Source organism: Denticeps clupeoides, unplaced genomic scaffold, assembly GCF_900700375.1.
Source record: "Denticeps clupeoides unplaced genomic scaffold, fDenClu1.1, whole genome shotgun sequence".
NCBI classification, from domain to species: Eukaryota; Metazoa; Chordata; class Actinopteri; order Clupeiformes; family Denticipitidae; genus Denticeps; species Denticeps clupeoides.
Window position 1 is genome coordinate 177,446 of NW_021630112.1, and position 13,475 is coordinate 190,920.

Sequence of the window (13,475 nt, forward strand, 5' to 3'; positions counted from 1 at the left end):
GCAAGACAATTCCTTGTGGTCTTTTTTTGTTGTTGCTGTTGAAGTGCCTGCTGCTTCTCCACAATTTCCTTCACCATCCTTTCTACATCATCTCTTGTCAGAGTCCTGGTGGGAGGGTTAAATTCTGCTGGTGGCAGGGTAGTGACCGCCACCTTGACCGTCTCACCTCCTGCAGTAAGATACTGCCAGAGGTCCTGAGTCTCCTGGAGCTTCTCCTCACTTGTGTTCAGTGAAGAGCTGGTGTTCTTCTTCTTAGCCAGGTGCTTAATATACCTTGCAGAGCTGATACCTCCAAAATGGACTGTTAGTCCTGAAAAAGGTAAATTCTTTGTACTGCAGACAGTAGCGAAGTATGGAGTGTGGGGAGTGCCACAATACAATTAATATAATAAGCATTTGAATTAAATTTTAAATAGCTATTTAAATGTGTCATTAATTCGCACATAACTTTTTAGATATTAAAAAAAGTATATATATTTATTTCATGGTCTGTGAAAAAAAAAACGTCTAAACAGCGCCAAGACCTCGCAGTGGCCGGAAATATATTACACCCGTACTGTTAAGAACTACCGTTGAAAAAGAATGGGGAGAGTCATGGGGAGTCGAGCGTGACAGTTCACGGCCCGGGCCGCCGGGTGGCGCCACCGTCTCACGGTCGGCCGCAAAAACGAGCAGCAGAAGAGACGCGATTCCGGCCACTTTTATTGCACGTTTACTCTTCACATTAAATTCGACATTCTTCGTAATTTGCGTGTACGTTTATTTACCGTGAGCTCCCGTCCGGCTGCAGCCGGGCGAAGGGGAATTATTATTATTAAAAGGCCGCCGTGGGTGGTGTGAGTGCCGGATCGTCGGCGGACCCGGTTCCAGCCCGTTTGATGCCCCGGAGCGCAGGCCCATGGCTTCGGGCTTCGCCCCTCCGAAACTCGCCGACTTCCTCCTCACGGAGAGGCTGGGCAGCGGCACCTACGCCACCGTCTACAAGGCGTACAGGAAGGTCGGTGTCGGTGTCCATTTTTCAGCGAGGGTCGGTGGTGAGCCCCGTGTACCGTTTCCGTAGTGTAGTGGTTATCACGTTCGCCTCACACGCGAAAGGTCCCCGGTTCGAAACCGGGCGGAAACACTTTTTTTTTTTTTTTTTTTGGGCTTTGCTTTAATGTAGAGATGTCGATTAAAAAACACTCAAATAACCAGATCGGGTATCGGTAAATCCGATTCCTGGAGTCCGGCCGCACAGTGTACATAATGAACGAGCACCGATTCACTCCTCTCTTGAGTCACTCAGTAAACTGATCCTGTTATGCGAGTCACTTGATTCAGTATTGCCAAGTCAACCCATTGAAGTAACGTCTTTTAAATGGCTTTTAAAAGAAGGTAAAATGCATTGGGATGAGAATGAATCATTAAAAAAAAATCCTGCTCGTTTGAGCGATTCAGATTCGGCTCCATGTTTTTGGCTGTGAAGGAAGTTCAGATGGTGCAAAAAAGTTAACTAAGTTATGCAACTTTTATGGTAGTAATTTATGACTTAACTATTAAAAGTAATGTATTTATGTGATTTGAGTTTACAATTTAGACATGGTGTAGTTAGGACTCAAAGGATTTGGTTCAATGGAGACCTTAGATTCGTGACTCATGAGTTTTATGAGCTTACTTGGCAAATATGAATGCTTTGTGTTTTCAATTAATTAATGAATTAAGTAAATTTATTAAGAGCTGAAAAGAGCTGTGCCACACGAGCCGGCTCTCTGAAAAGAACCGAACTTCCCATTAACCCGGGTTTCCTGAGCACTAGCTCAAGTATGGAGGCTCGACTCGTTCGTGAGCTGTGTCTGCCCAACTTAACTGTGTGCCGATCTACAAAACCAGCATAAAGTCTAGTATTTCATCTGTTTCCAGGTGTCGGTGCATCCCTACTGTGTGCTCTGCTGTGGTTTCTTCATCCTAATCTGAGAACACAATCAGAAACTACCTTCTGACCTGATGGACCTTTTGTATTTTGGCGTTAAGGGGGACAGTCGTGAGGTGGTCGCGGTAAAGGTGGTGTCGAAGAAGAGCTTGAACAAGACCTCCATGGAGAACCTGCTGACGGAGATCGAGATCCTGAAGGCTGTGCGGCATCCCCACATCGTGCAGCTGAAGGACTTCCAGTGGGACAGCGAGAACATCTACCTGATTCTGGAGTGGTGCTCTGGAGGGGACCTGTCCCGCTTCATCCGCAGCCGACGGATCCTTCCGGAGCGAGTGGCGCGGCGCTTCCTGCAGCAAATCGGTGCATTTCACACACCAGCATGCTATTAAAGATCCTGAATTTATGTGCAGATATAAAGATGAATTTATCTGTTTGCAGCCTGTGCTCTCAAGTTCCTTCATGAGCGAAACATCTCCCACCTGGACCTGAAGCCCCAGAACATCCTGCTTAGTGGCAACGTTCTGAAACTGGCCGGTGGGTTCCACTGACTTGGCTGTGATGTAACTGGTTGTGAAACAGGCTGCATCAGTTGTTGTTATACGTCGGCAGATTTCGGCTTTGCCCAGTACATGTCCCCATGGGACGAGCAGAGCGTCCTCCGGGGCTCGCCGCTGTACATGGCACCGGAGATGGTGTGCAGGAGACAGTACGACGCCCGGGTCGACCTCTGGTCTGTCGGGGTCATTCTGTACGGTGAGATTCGCGCTTTACTTGCAGCAACTGGCCGGTGACGACATCGGGGTCCTTTAAAACGCGCCGCCACTGTCCCATTCTCATTTAGAGGCTTTGTTCGGGCGAGCGCCATTTGCATCCCGTTCCTACGCTGAGCTGGAGGAGAAAATCCGCAGCAACAAACCCATCGAGGTAATGTCGAATCTATTATTCCATCGAAATAAATTCCTTTTCGAAATGCGGTGCTCAGGATGATTATTGTTGACTGGGTGATGAAGGTGAAGACGGTGTTTCTGCAGCATGAACTACTTCTCGTACCCCGTTGGTTAAAACGCAATCTTATATATATTTTTTTTTTACTTTTTTTTTTTTGACTTAATGAATATGAAACGAGATGTAAATGCTGGTCATCTGATGATAACTATAACAAATATATCATCTAATATTGCTGACTAAATAAAAATTACACTAAATGTGTTTAACAAAATAAAAACGTATAAATTTACATTACAAATTATTATACATTTACAGCATTTACCAGACGCCCTTATCCAGAGCGACTTACAATCAGTAGTTACAGGGACAGTCCCCCCCTGGAGACACTCAGGGTTAAGTGTCCTGCTCAAGGACTCAATGGTAGGGATTTGAAATTGGGTCTTCTGGTTCATAAAATGGTTAGTCACTTTCATTGACAGAAACGAGACGATATTTCCTCCTGTTTAAACTATTATGCCGTATCTTTGTTGTGTCTCCCATCTGGTCACACAGATGACGTCACTTCCTCAAACCTGATTAACGGCGTCATTTAGATTTCAGGGTTAGTTAGCAGACGGCTGGGAGAAAACGTGTGTCAAAAAACACGGAACAAATCAGAGCGTCTTCCGTGTCTGGAATGGATGTAGTTTTCTGAAGCCTATACAGTAACGATAATATAATAATAAGATAACCTTGTTCTAATTATGAAATGGGTTTGAGTAAAAGAAAATGCTGGGGTTTTTTTTGTCTGTTCTACTCGGTACTTGCACGATATTGACTGGAACGGGACTAAAATATTCATGGATTATTTTGACTAAAATAAGACAAAAATGCTTGACTAGACTAAAATAAGTCTGGTCGTGACTAAAACTGCTACAGACTATAATGACAGCTGGACGCAAAGATTAGACAAAAGCTAAAATTACAACAAAACAGCTATAGTTAAAGCAAAATGTCTAAAATCTGCATAAAATTCATGTGATGATGTTTACTATAACTCCTATGAGCGTATTTCTTTCCGGCGCCACAAGGTGGCACCCCTCTGCCCGGCTGCTTGATGGCGCTGTTTGTGTTGACAGCTGCCTGCGGGAGCCCGGGTGTCCAGGAACTGCAGGGACCTGTTGTTGCGGCTGCTGGAGAGGGACCCGGAGGTCCGGCTGACATTTCAGCACTTCTTCTCCCACCCGTTCGTGGACCTGGAGCACATGCCCAGTGCCGAGAGCCTGGGGAAAGCGGTGAGAGAGAGAGCGAGAGTAGGACCGAGCAGGACAGCCTTGCGGTGACGGTGTCAGTCAAAATGTAAAAATAATAAGAATGTGCCCTCCCACCAGAAAGCTTTGGTGGTCCAGGCAGTGAAGAAGGACCAGGATGGAGAGCGGGCGGCGGCGCTGTCCCTCTACTGCAGCTCCCTGGAGCACTTTGTTCCTGCCATTTACCGTAAGAGCCACCCACTCCCCTCTCAACCGTCAGGCCCCCATCAGACGCATGCTGAGATTATGTAATATCTCCGCAGACGAGACCGACAGACAGCGGAAGGAGGCTCTGAGGCAAAAGGTGAAGCCGAAAGAGACGAGAGAGTCCATTCCCATTCTCTTATGAACAATCCAGTATTCCATCTGCGTATGTTCTGTTTCTTCAGGTGAGTCAGTATGCGTCTCGCGCAGAGGAGCTGAAAGCACTGGTGGCCTCGGAAAACCGAATCAGCTTCGAGGAGGCCAAGTCGGCCACAGACATTTTACGAGGTAACGCGGCTCCGCAGGACGCGTACGAAGTGGCGTAGCGCCGTGGCTGCAGTGAACCGTGTTTCCTCCTCGACAGAGATGTCACGGGACCAGCCACGCCTGCTGGCCGCGCTGGACGTGTCCTCAGCAGCCATCGCCAAAGTAAGTAGGAGCACCTGCACCCGCGGGCGCAGACCGCGGCCGGTTGATGTTCCCTCTGGCTCTTCTGCAGGAGGAGGCCGGCATGGAGGACTACGACACTCTGGACCTGTACCAGCAGAGCCTGGGAGAGCTGCTGCTGGCGCTCGCAGGTAAAAAAGGGACCGTGACCTCTCTAGTAATCTGCACCTTTACATTTTCATTTGACGCCGCACCCCGAGTTTTGGTGTCCTCGCCAGTGCCAATGGAAGAGGGACCATCTTCAAACTTCTTTAAGTTACAGAGAAGGAAAATCTGCATGTAATCATTCTATATTCATTAACACACTCACAGAGAGACAGGACTACACTGAAAGACTGGACTCTTCTCCGTCTCGGCCCCTCGGTGGTGGAATGAACTTCCAGCTCAGTCACTGAGCACCTTCACACGGCAGCTCAAGACCTTCCTCTTTAGAGAAGATTTAGATGAACTTGTTACCTTCTTCTTGTCTGACTTCTGTATAGAAACTAGAACAGAGTGAATAAAAAGATTGTATTCATAGTTGGGGGTCCTGGTGAACCAGAACTGACCGCTTCATCCATGGTGACATGGAAGCACGTTGTAAGTCGCTCTGGATACGGGCGTATGTCAAATGCATTAAATCTAAATGTAAATATTAAAATTAGAAATCATAATGCCAAATAATTCCGATAACTCTCTTAATCTGCTTAATCATAATGAGTATTTAGTGAAAGTGAAGTTTTTGTCATTGTGCATTTGACCCTTCGCCCGGGGACGGTGCTTGGCCCAGTGGGATTCGAACCGGCAACCTTCCGATTACGATTACGCCGGGCCACCACTCCCTCAGATATTCAGCCCCGGGCCCTCCAGGTCTCTTTCGGACGGCCCTGTCTGCAGTGAATAGAAGTCACTCGGGTAGACAGGGTGTATGTTGGCAGAGTCTGAATCCGCCCTGCAGCCAAGATCTACAAAGGGCCTGAATAGGTGTAATCAGAGCCGGCTGCTCACTTCGGTGCCAAACGGCAACAAGACGGGGCCTTTGTCCACTCCCTCCTGTGCCGAACTCTTTATGAGGACTATTAATAACATATGGCCCCGGAGACGCCCTTCCTGCCACCTTCTCCGTCCTTTTCTCTTCATATCTCCGTCTCCCTTCCGCGGCCTTTATTAGCGCCGGCTCCGCATGACCTCATGCAGGAGAAGGCTCCAATGGCGGCGGGTAGCTGCACTCGGAGGCAGATGTGGCCGAGTCGGGTGCCAGCAGCTTGTGTGTGGTATCCAGCCGCTGCCATCTGCTTCCCATTCGGGCCGCACAGTTAATTTCTCAGTGTTATTACACCGCTGGAAAGGAATAAAAACTATTATCTCAGCGAGGGGGAGAGGGCTTGTCCCATCCTGGGCCAGATCAGCCGGGCCTGGGCCCGTGGCACGGCAACCTTCATTCCAGCGGCTTGACCATGTGCTTGTCCGTTTATTCCAGCCGAGCCGCAGGGTCGCCGGAGGGAGCTGCTGCATGGTGAGGTGAGAGAACATCCTCCATCATCACCCAGGATGGAAAAACTCCACCTTCTCTCATAGTCCATGTTGCGATTGAAATATTCAATGCATTAAAATAAATCGACTCTCTGTTTACTGTACGCTGACACGTACTCGTCGTGAGGTGGGCGTGTCTCACAGGAGCGCCGGCCAATCACAACATAGCTGCTTAAATAAATAAACCCGAATGTTTGGCCAACATGAAATTGACATTAGTGGATTTGGCTGGCCGACCTCTGTCCTCTGTTTGGTTCGGGCTCAATTTCTATCATTTTTGTCAGGTGGTAAAAGCAAACACTAACTTCCAGTCTATAGTACCTACGATTTGCTGCTCGTAAACTTGTTTTGGTGACTGGTAAAATCTGTTTTATTAAATGTCATTTTTTTTAAATAATTGATTAGCAATTCTTGGCCTCTGTCGTCAGGTCATTAGTTTTAATTATCGTGAAAATGAATGCTGAGGAGGTAAAACGGAGTAGCACGCACAACGAACGTTTAAAAAGCTAATTGTCTGATATAACTTTTCAGAATCGATCAGCAGCTCTAACTGCGCAAATATTTTTCACTTCTGCGTTATGAGAAGCTTTTGGCTCAAAAAACATTTAATACAATTAATTTGTTCGTTATCTATTAATCAATTTATTCATTCATTCATTTCTTTATGGTGTTCTGACTTTTAAAATATTCTAAACATATTCTTTATTTTTTACAAAAATATTAAAAAGTTCCTGTGTTAGATTTTTCTCCCCCTGCAGTATTGGAAATACTATCGATTTCAGTATCGTGACAAGCCTAGTCCCTTGTTATCTCAGGTATAGGATTCATGTAGATATGTCTAGGAGGCATATTTAGAGATGTTTAGATAATATTCTAATAATTGTATTAGCGTAAAGTTCAAGATTTCCTCATTGCTGCATTGCAGTTATATTGAAGCTTTATTAACACACTGCACATAATTACGGCATCTATCCAGAGCAACTTACAGTCATTGAACTATTAGCATTCTTTAGAAATTATGAAATATAACTACATGAAAAGAACATTACATTTTCTTTTTTTCTTGTTCCAGATTAAAAGTCTTATGACCAGGGCTGAATACCTCAAGGAGCACATAAAGGTCTGTCCATCTTTTAAACCACCTCACAACTTCCTCTTCTAATAAGTTTTATTAAATACCTGTCTTTCCTGTTGTGTAGATGCGGGAGACTCAGACGGATGTGTCCCTGGACCGAGAAAGCATGGCGGAGTCTGTGAGGGCATGTGAGTATCTGAGAATAAAGTTGAACCCACAAGGTAATTTGTGTCAAATATTGTTTCGTGACTGTGGGTCGGTCTGCTGCAGTTTTGTGGGTAATTCTTTAAACAAATCTATGATCTCAGAAACAGCAAGCCAGTTCCTAACAGCCACTTAATTAAACCACGGGTATTCAATTACAGTTATTAAATTTAATCCAAGTAGAAGGTCCATCTTGTGTCTTATAGCCTTCCCCTTATAGCGAACAAACTCAAGGCCTTAATTTCAGATTAACCTCAGAACAAAATCCGTTTTAAAAGTGCTAACTTCAGCAATGGTGGCATGTCCTGGTTTGTGTTCAAGTGTACCTCGGAGAAAACCAACTTACTCACCACAACAACTTACTCAGTAATCAGAAGGTTGCCGGTTCTAATCCCGATCCGCCAAGGTGCCACTTGAGGTGTCACTGAGCAAAGCACCGTCCCCACACCACTGCCGTGCCATTCACAGCGGTAAACTAACAATTTAGCATAGCTGTTTTTCATTAACTGGAGTAGCAACAACCACAATGAATAGCCATGACCATCCAAAATAATGACCAGACTGATCACAGATCGGGACCAAGGTCTGCCACTTGATGCCTGCTTTAGACCACATTCTACTGTTTTTTTACGAGTTGTTCTGAAAGGAACACATTTTAAAGCTATTTGGCCATGGTTAGTCATGTCATCGTGATTAAGGGGCTACTAAAAGTTACTGGAGACCCGTGTTTGATCAAATAGATCAAATAGATCAAACAGCAATGCAAAGAAATGTGTTTCCGTGATTAATGACCAACATAGACTATATTTACACAGTAAATAACAACAGAATGTATTTCTTATTTGGCCCAAAAAGTACGGCACAGTATGTCTCAGTGGGCTTTGACAGGCCCTACAGTTGACACCCAACAAACGTTGACCCCCACAGAGATAAAAAGGTAGAATCGAATCCCTTACATTTCACCTTTGGTAAAAAACCTGAGGAAGCATCTGTTGAAGCTCATTGGAGATTTAAATTTACATTTAGGTGTCTTGCTCAGGGACACAATGGTTGTAAGTGGGATTTGAACCTGGGTCTTCTGGTTCATAGGCGAGTGTGTTACCCACTAGGCTACTACCCTACCCTAGATGAATAGTGTGTGTACAGTACAGGCCAAAAGTCTGAACACCTTCTCATTCAACGTGTTTTCTTTATCTTCATGACCATTTATGTTGGTAGATTCGCACTGAAAACATCAAAACTATGAATGAACACATGTGAGTTCTGTACTTAACAAAAAGTGGAGACCTGACCTCCACAGTCACCGGACCTGAACCCAGTCCAGATGGTTTGGGGTGAGCTGGACCAACAAGTGCTAAACACCTCTGGGAACTCCTTCAAGACTGTTGGAGAAGCATTTCAGGTGACGACCTCTTGAAGCTCATCGAGAGAATGCCAAGAGTGTGCAAAGCAGTAATCAGAGCAAAGAAACTACAATATAAAACATGTTTTCACTTATTTCACCTTTTTTTGTTAAGTACAGAACTCCACATGTGTTCATTCATAGTTTTGGTGCCTTCAGTGAGAATCTACAAATGTAAATGGTCATGAAAATAAAGAAGACATGTTGAATGAGAAGGTGTCCAGACTTTTGGCCTGTACTGTATGTTAGATGTGGAACCATTCAGGAACATCAGGAGCTCCACACTGGTACAAACGTTTTATTCTAGATCTGAAATCTAAACATCATTTTATTGAGGGAAGCACAGAATTGTATTGATGATCTTATTACAGCTTATTTTGTGTCCTCGCCTGTAGCCTGTTGCCTTCAGTGACCTCAGGCCACTCTTCACGGTAACGGGAGTTCGCTGCGGGCCAAACTGAAGAGTTGACACCGAGGCCACCTCACCGGCCAGTGCCGTGAAGCCACCAACCTGACCTGCTTTACAGGGAACGAGTAAAATGGAATAAAAAGAGGATTAGAGGAGGCTTCCATGGATCTCATCTTTCTCAACACACACACACACACACACACACACACTACCACCACAGCCCCACCGCACGACCTCCATGAAATGGTCCGCCCCACCGCAGCGGGTGGAAAACTGGAACGGTGCGGCTTGTGCCTTATTTACTCTGAACTTTGATTTACTTTGGGCTGGCACACATCAAGCAGCAAAGCAAAACAGGGGGAAGCGTGAGTTCAGAGTGCTGTTTTACACACACACACACACACACACACACACAGACAGAAGCTCCGCCTTTTAAAGAACTGTGAATCGTTTCTCCTCCATATTTACGTTTCACTGCTGTTTACCTGCTTAAATCAGAGTGCTGTTAAGAAAACTATTCATTTTTTCTCGATTGTATTTATTTAATCGCAAATAAATTGTGCTTGAAATTTTCACCTCATAAAATTTATCAACTTAAAATAATTCAAATAAAAAATGATAGAAGCCAGTACAGCAGATGCACATTCAAACTAGGGTTTCAACAAAAAGGATGAAAAAAAGTGTATTGTAGTGTCTTCTAAATATACGTCTCACTACTGCAGTTCACATTACAATTTGTCATTTGTGAATAAATGGTTTCCAGACCGTGAATCATTTTGTGATTGATTGTAGTTAATATTCCATTTTTTATATGACACACGTTTTCATGCAAAATCAATAACATTTGACTTATCATTTATTTCAGTTGCATAAAGATGTTTAATAACAAAAACTTGCAATGGTCATTTTTTTGGTCCTTTGAAAATTGTTTGATTGCATCTGGAGTTTTTTAATGAATGGCGGCCTTCATTTTAATAATAATATTCGGCGTGGAAGACTGGCCATCATATCAGCCACAACACAGCACAGCATTGTGCTTTTAATTGGCCGCCGTTTCAGATGAACCTCGATCAAGTGCTCCTGTCCCCTCCTGTCCCCCTCCAGCCTTCTGTTGATTCCGGTCCCGGGGCTCAGGAGCAGCCAAGTTAGAGAGGGGCTGTGTGTGTGTGTGAGGTTAATCCCCCCAGAAACATGGTTCATTCACCCTGGTGAGACTCCCTCCGCTGTCCTGAATGGCACATTGTAAACGGGGACAAGGGCGTCCCTTAAATCCTGCTGTCAGCTCCTCTCCTGGGGACCCGGCCTTTCGGGTGGACCCCTGAATCGTGGGGGTGCGGGGTTTTTGTTTCAGGAAAAGCTTGAATAAGGAGAAATGTGAAAATGTGAAACCCGGCGTCCCCGTCCCCCCCAAATCCTGTTTATTTTGATTTCCTTCCCAGAAGCTGAGTGCTTCTCCATCTTTTTTAGAGGAAGCGTGTAAGGATTCTTGGAAGGGTTGTGGACGCATGCCTGACGTTGGTGTAGGACGGATCCCGGCTGAAGGTGCCACCGCTGCAGCGGTGAAAAGAGCCCCGGCTTTGTCTTACAAAATGGAGGGATGCGCCGTGGGACCGGGCATTTGCAATTCCACTCTGGAATTCGGTGACGGTGGCCTCAGTGTTCCAGAGTGAAACAATGGAGGCATTATGAGTGGAGAGCATCAGCCAAAAAGTCCCCGCTTCCAGCCAAACAGCCGAGCTTCACGCCTGTAGCCACCAGCAGCACATAAATATTTCTGCGCTTCCTGGATTAAAAAAAGAATAACTCTGGAAAAGAAAGGAGCAGAGAAAGGTCTACATTTAACAACGGAAAAAACCAACTGTAATTACAAACGCCGCTGTTTCTGTACGTTTCTGGAGAAGTGATGAGATCAGACCATCCAGAACCCAATTCCCTCAGGTTCTGTGGACCATGTGTAGAAACGTGACGTATCATCATCATCATCATCATCATCACCTTCATCCTAGACCTCCAACTGATGTACAGCACTGGGCAAAAACCCCATTTATCAAATACTCATTTATTGCTGGTTGCAGAATTTCCTTCGTTTCATTAAAACACTGACACGATTAAGCAAATTCCTTCGGTATGAATAAAAATTTCTTTTCTGATGTGAGGAAAGCTCTTCCTCAGCATCTCCGACGTTCGAGATATTCCGATGATTAAAAACTGGAAAGAAAGGAGCTGAGGGGCGTTCAAGTCACGTCAGATCCACGGTTCATGGTCTCCTCTGAGTGCTGAGCTGAAGAGCCACTTCACTTCATTTAACTACTTGATCCCACAACCTTGTCAGCCCCCCCCCACCCACCGCTAATATTTGAAGAGCATGACTCCAACAATGGCTGTGGTGTGGGGGTCTTAATGAAGGCCCACCGCCACGGGACCAAACAAACAGGAGGCTTCCAGAATGGAGGAGACTTTCAGGTCCTCCAGGGGAAGATCTGGGCTAGCAGCCGGTCAGCACGAGCATGGCCAGCAGCGCCAGCACCCGGCTGGACGAGTGCAGGGAGCTGGAGAAGGAAAAGGTCTCCATGGAATCGGCCTCCATGAACTCCCTCTCGGCCTTGGAGTCCTCGTCTTCGTCCTCGTAGAAGTCCTCTCCCTCTGGATGGTCCACGTCTCCCATGCTGCAGAGCCTGCTCATGTTCTCCTTCACCACCTCACAGAAGGGTCTCTCCACCCCGTCGCACACGCACTGGTTGAGCAGGACGCCGCTGGGGATGAAGAGCATCTGCTGGATGGTGCTCCTGCACCTGGACGAGCACTTCCTGCCGTTGAAGAGCTGTCCGCAGTAGGACAGGTAGGCGGTGAGGGACGCGTGGCAGCCGGGCTCCTCCTCGCAGCGCTGGCGCGCCTCGGTGCAGCCAATGTCGCCGTCGCTGTCGCCGGCCTGGTGGGTGCGCGGCAGGCACGGCTCGATGGCGCGCTTGGCGCGGCGACACTCGGCGTCGCGGCCGCAGTCGCAGGTCTCCAGGTCCGGCCCGTGGACCGTCTGGTTGAGGCGCACCAGCGCGGAGATGCAGTGGCTGGGACACTGGCGCCCGGTCCCCCGGATGGTCCCGTCGCAGGCGGACAGGTACTGGCTGTAGGCGAGGTCGCACTCCCGCTCCCCGTGACACCGGAGCAGCGCCTGCCAGCAGACCAGCTGCGCGTCCCCGGCCGCCAGCAGCAGCGGCAGGGCGCACAGGAGCCAGGAGCCCATCCTGCTCACAAACGCTCCATCGCGGGGACTTCCGTCAAATCGCGCACACGTCCCGCTCCCGCGACGCGTCTTTGTCCGGCGCGCCGCCCCCCCCCGCACCGTCAGCAGAGAGGGGTCCCCCCCCCCCGATCCCGATCCCGATCCCGTGTACAGGATACGTTGCCAAAAGCTTCAAGAGTTTATGAAAGTCTGCGAGCTGTGTGGTCCTGGAGAGTCAAAAATGTACAATATGACAAAATATCATACTTTCCAACAAAGTTACAATGTAACAAAATATCATACTTTCCAACAGAGTTACACTATAACACAAATATCATACTTTCCAACAGTTACACTATAACACATATATCATACTTTCCAACAGAGTTACAATGTAACAAATATCATACTTTCCAACAGAGTTACACTATAACACAAATATCATACTTTCCAACAGAGTTACAATGTAACAAATATCATACTTTCCAACAGTTACACTATAACACATATATCATACTTTCCAACAGAGTTACAATGTAACAAATATCATACTTTCCAACAGAGTTACACTATAACACAAATATCATACTTTCCAACAGAGTTACAATGTAACAAATATCATACTTTCCAACAGTTACACTATAACACATATATCATACTTTCCAACAGAGTTACAATGTAACAAATATCATACTTTCCAACAGAGTTACACTATAACACAAATATCATACTTTCCAACAGAGTTACAATGTAACAAATATCATACTTTCCAACAGAGTTACACTAAAATACAAATATCATACTTTCCAACAGAGTTACAATGTAACAAAATATCATACTTTCCAACAGAGTT

General features: G+C 46.2%; 2 protein-coding genes and 1 non-coding gene across 3 annotated transcripts; 2 read left to right on the forward strand and 1 right to left on the reverse strand.

Annotated features, from left to right (window-relative positions):
- The first annotated feature begins 646 nt into the window (after window positions 1-646).
- Window positions 647-10,294, forward strand: LOC114783725 (serine/threonine-protein kinase ULK3-like). The gene is made up of 15 exons (XM_028969241.1): window positions 647-997; window positions 2,011-2,272; window positions 2,351-2,446; window positions 2,522-2,665; window positions 2,754-2,836; window positions 3,979-4,134; window positions 4,231-4,336; window positions 4,413-4,453; window positions 4,539-4,641; window positions 4,718-4,782; window positions 4,853-4,931; window positions 6,260-6,300; window positions 7,385-7,432; window positions 7,512-7,575; window positions 9,389-10,294. Exons 1-15 carry the CDS (start codon window positions 899-901, stop codon window positions 9,403-9,405), a joined length of 1,404 nt encoding a protein of 467 aa, XP_028825074.1. The 5' UTR covers window positions 647-898; the 3' UTR covers window positions 9,406-10,294.
- trnav-cac (transfer RNA valine (anticodon CAC)) lies at window positions 1,051-1,123 on the forward strand. The gene has a single exon. It is a non-coding gene; the product is annotated as a tRNA-Val (tRNA).
- LOC114783726 (growth arrest-specific protein 1-like) lies at window positions 10,241-12,707 on the reverse strand. The gene has a single exon (XM_028969242.1). It carries the CDS (start codon window positions 12,641-12,643, stop codon window positions 11,888-11,890), a length of 756 nt encoding a protein of 251 aa, XP_028825075.1. The 5' UTR covers window positions 12,644-12,707; the 3' UTR covers window positions 10,241-11,887.
- Window positions 12,708-13,475: the final 768 nt, after the last annotated feature.

Bases quoted from the DNA above. Each gene is read 5' to 3' on its own strand.
- LOC114783726 (XM_028969242.1), bottom strand. From the start codon at position 12,643: ATGGGCTCCTGGCTCCTGTGCGCCCTGCCGCTGCTGCTGGCGGCCGGG.
- LOC114783725 (XM_028969241.1), top strand. From the start codon at position 899: ATGGCTTCGGGCTTCGCCCCTCCGAAACTCGCCGACTTCCTCCTCACG. The intron at 2,837-3,978 runs GTAATGTCGAAT...TTGTGTTGACAG, and splicing joins GCAGCAACAAACCCATCGAG to CTGCCTGCGGGAGCCCGGGT. The intron at 4,642-4,717 runs GTAACGCGGCTC...CCTCCTCGACAG, and splicing joins GGCCACAGACATTTTACGAG to AGATGTCACGGGACCAGCCA.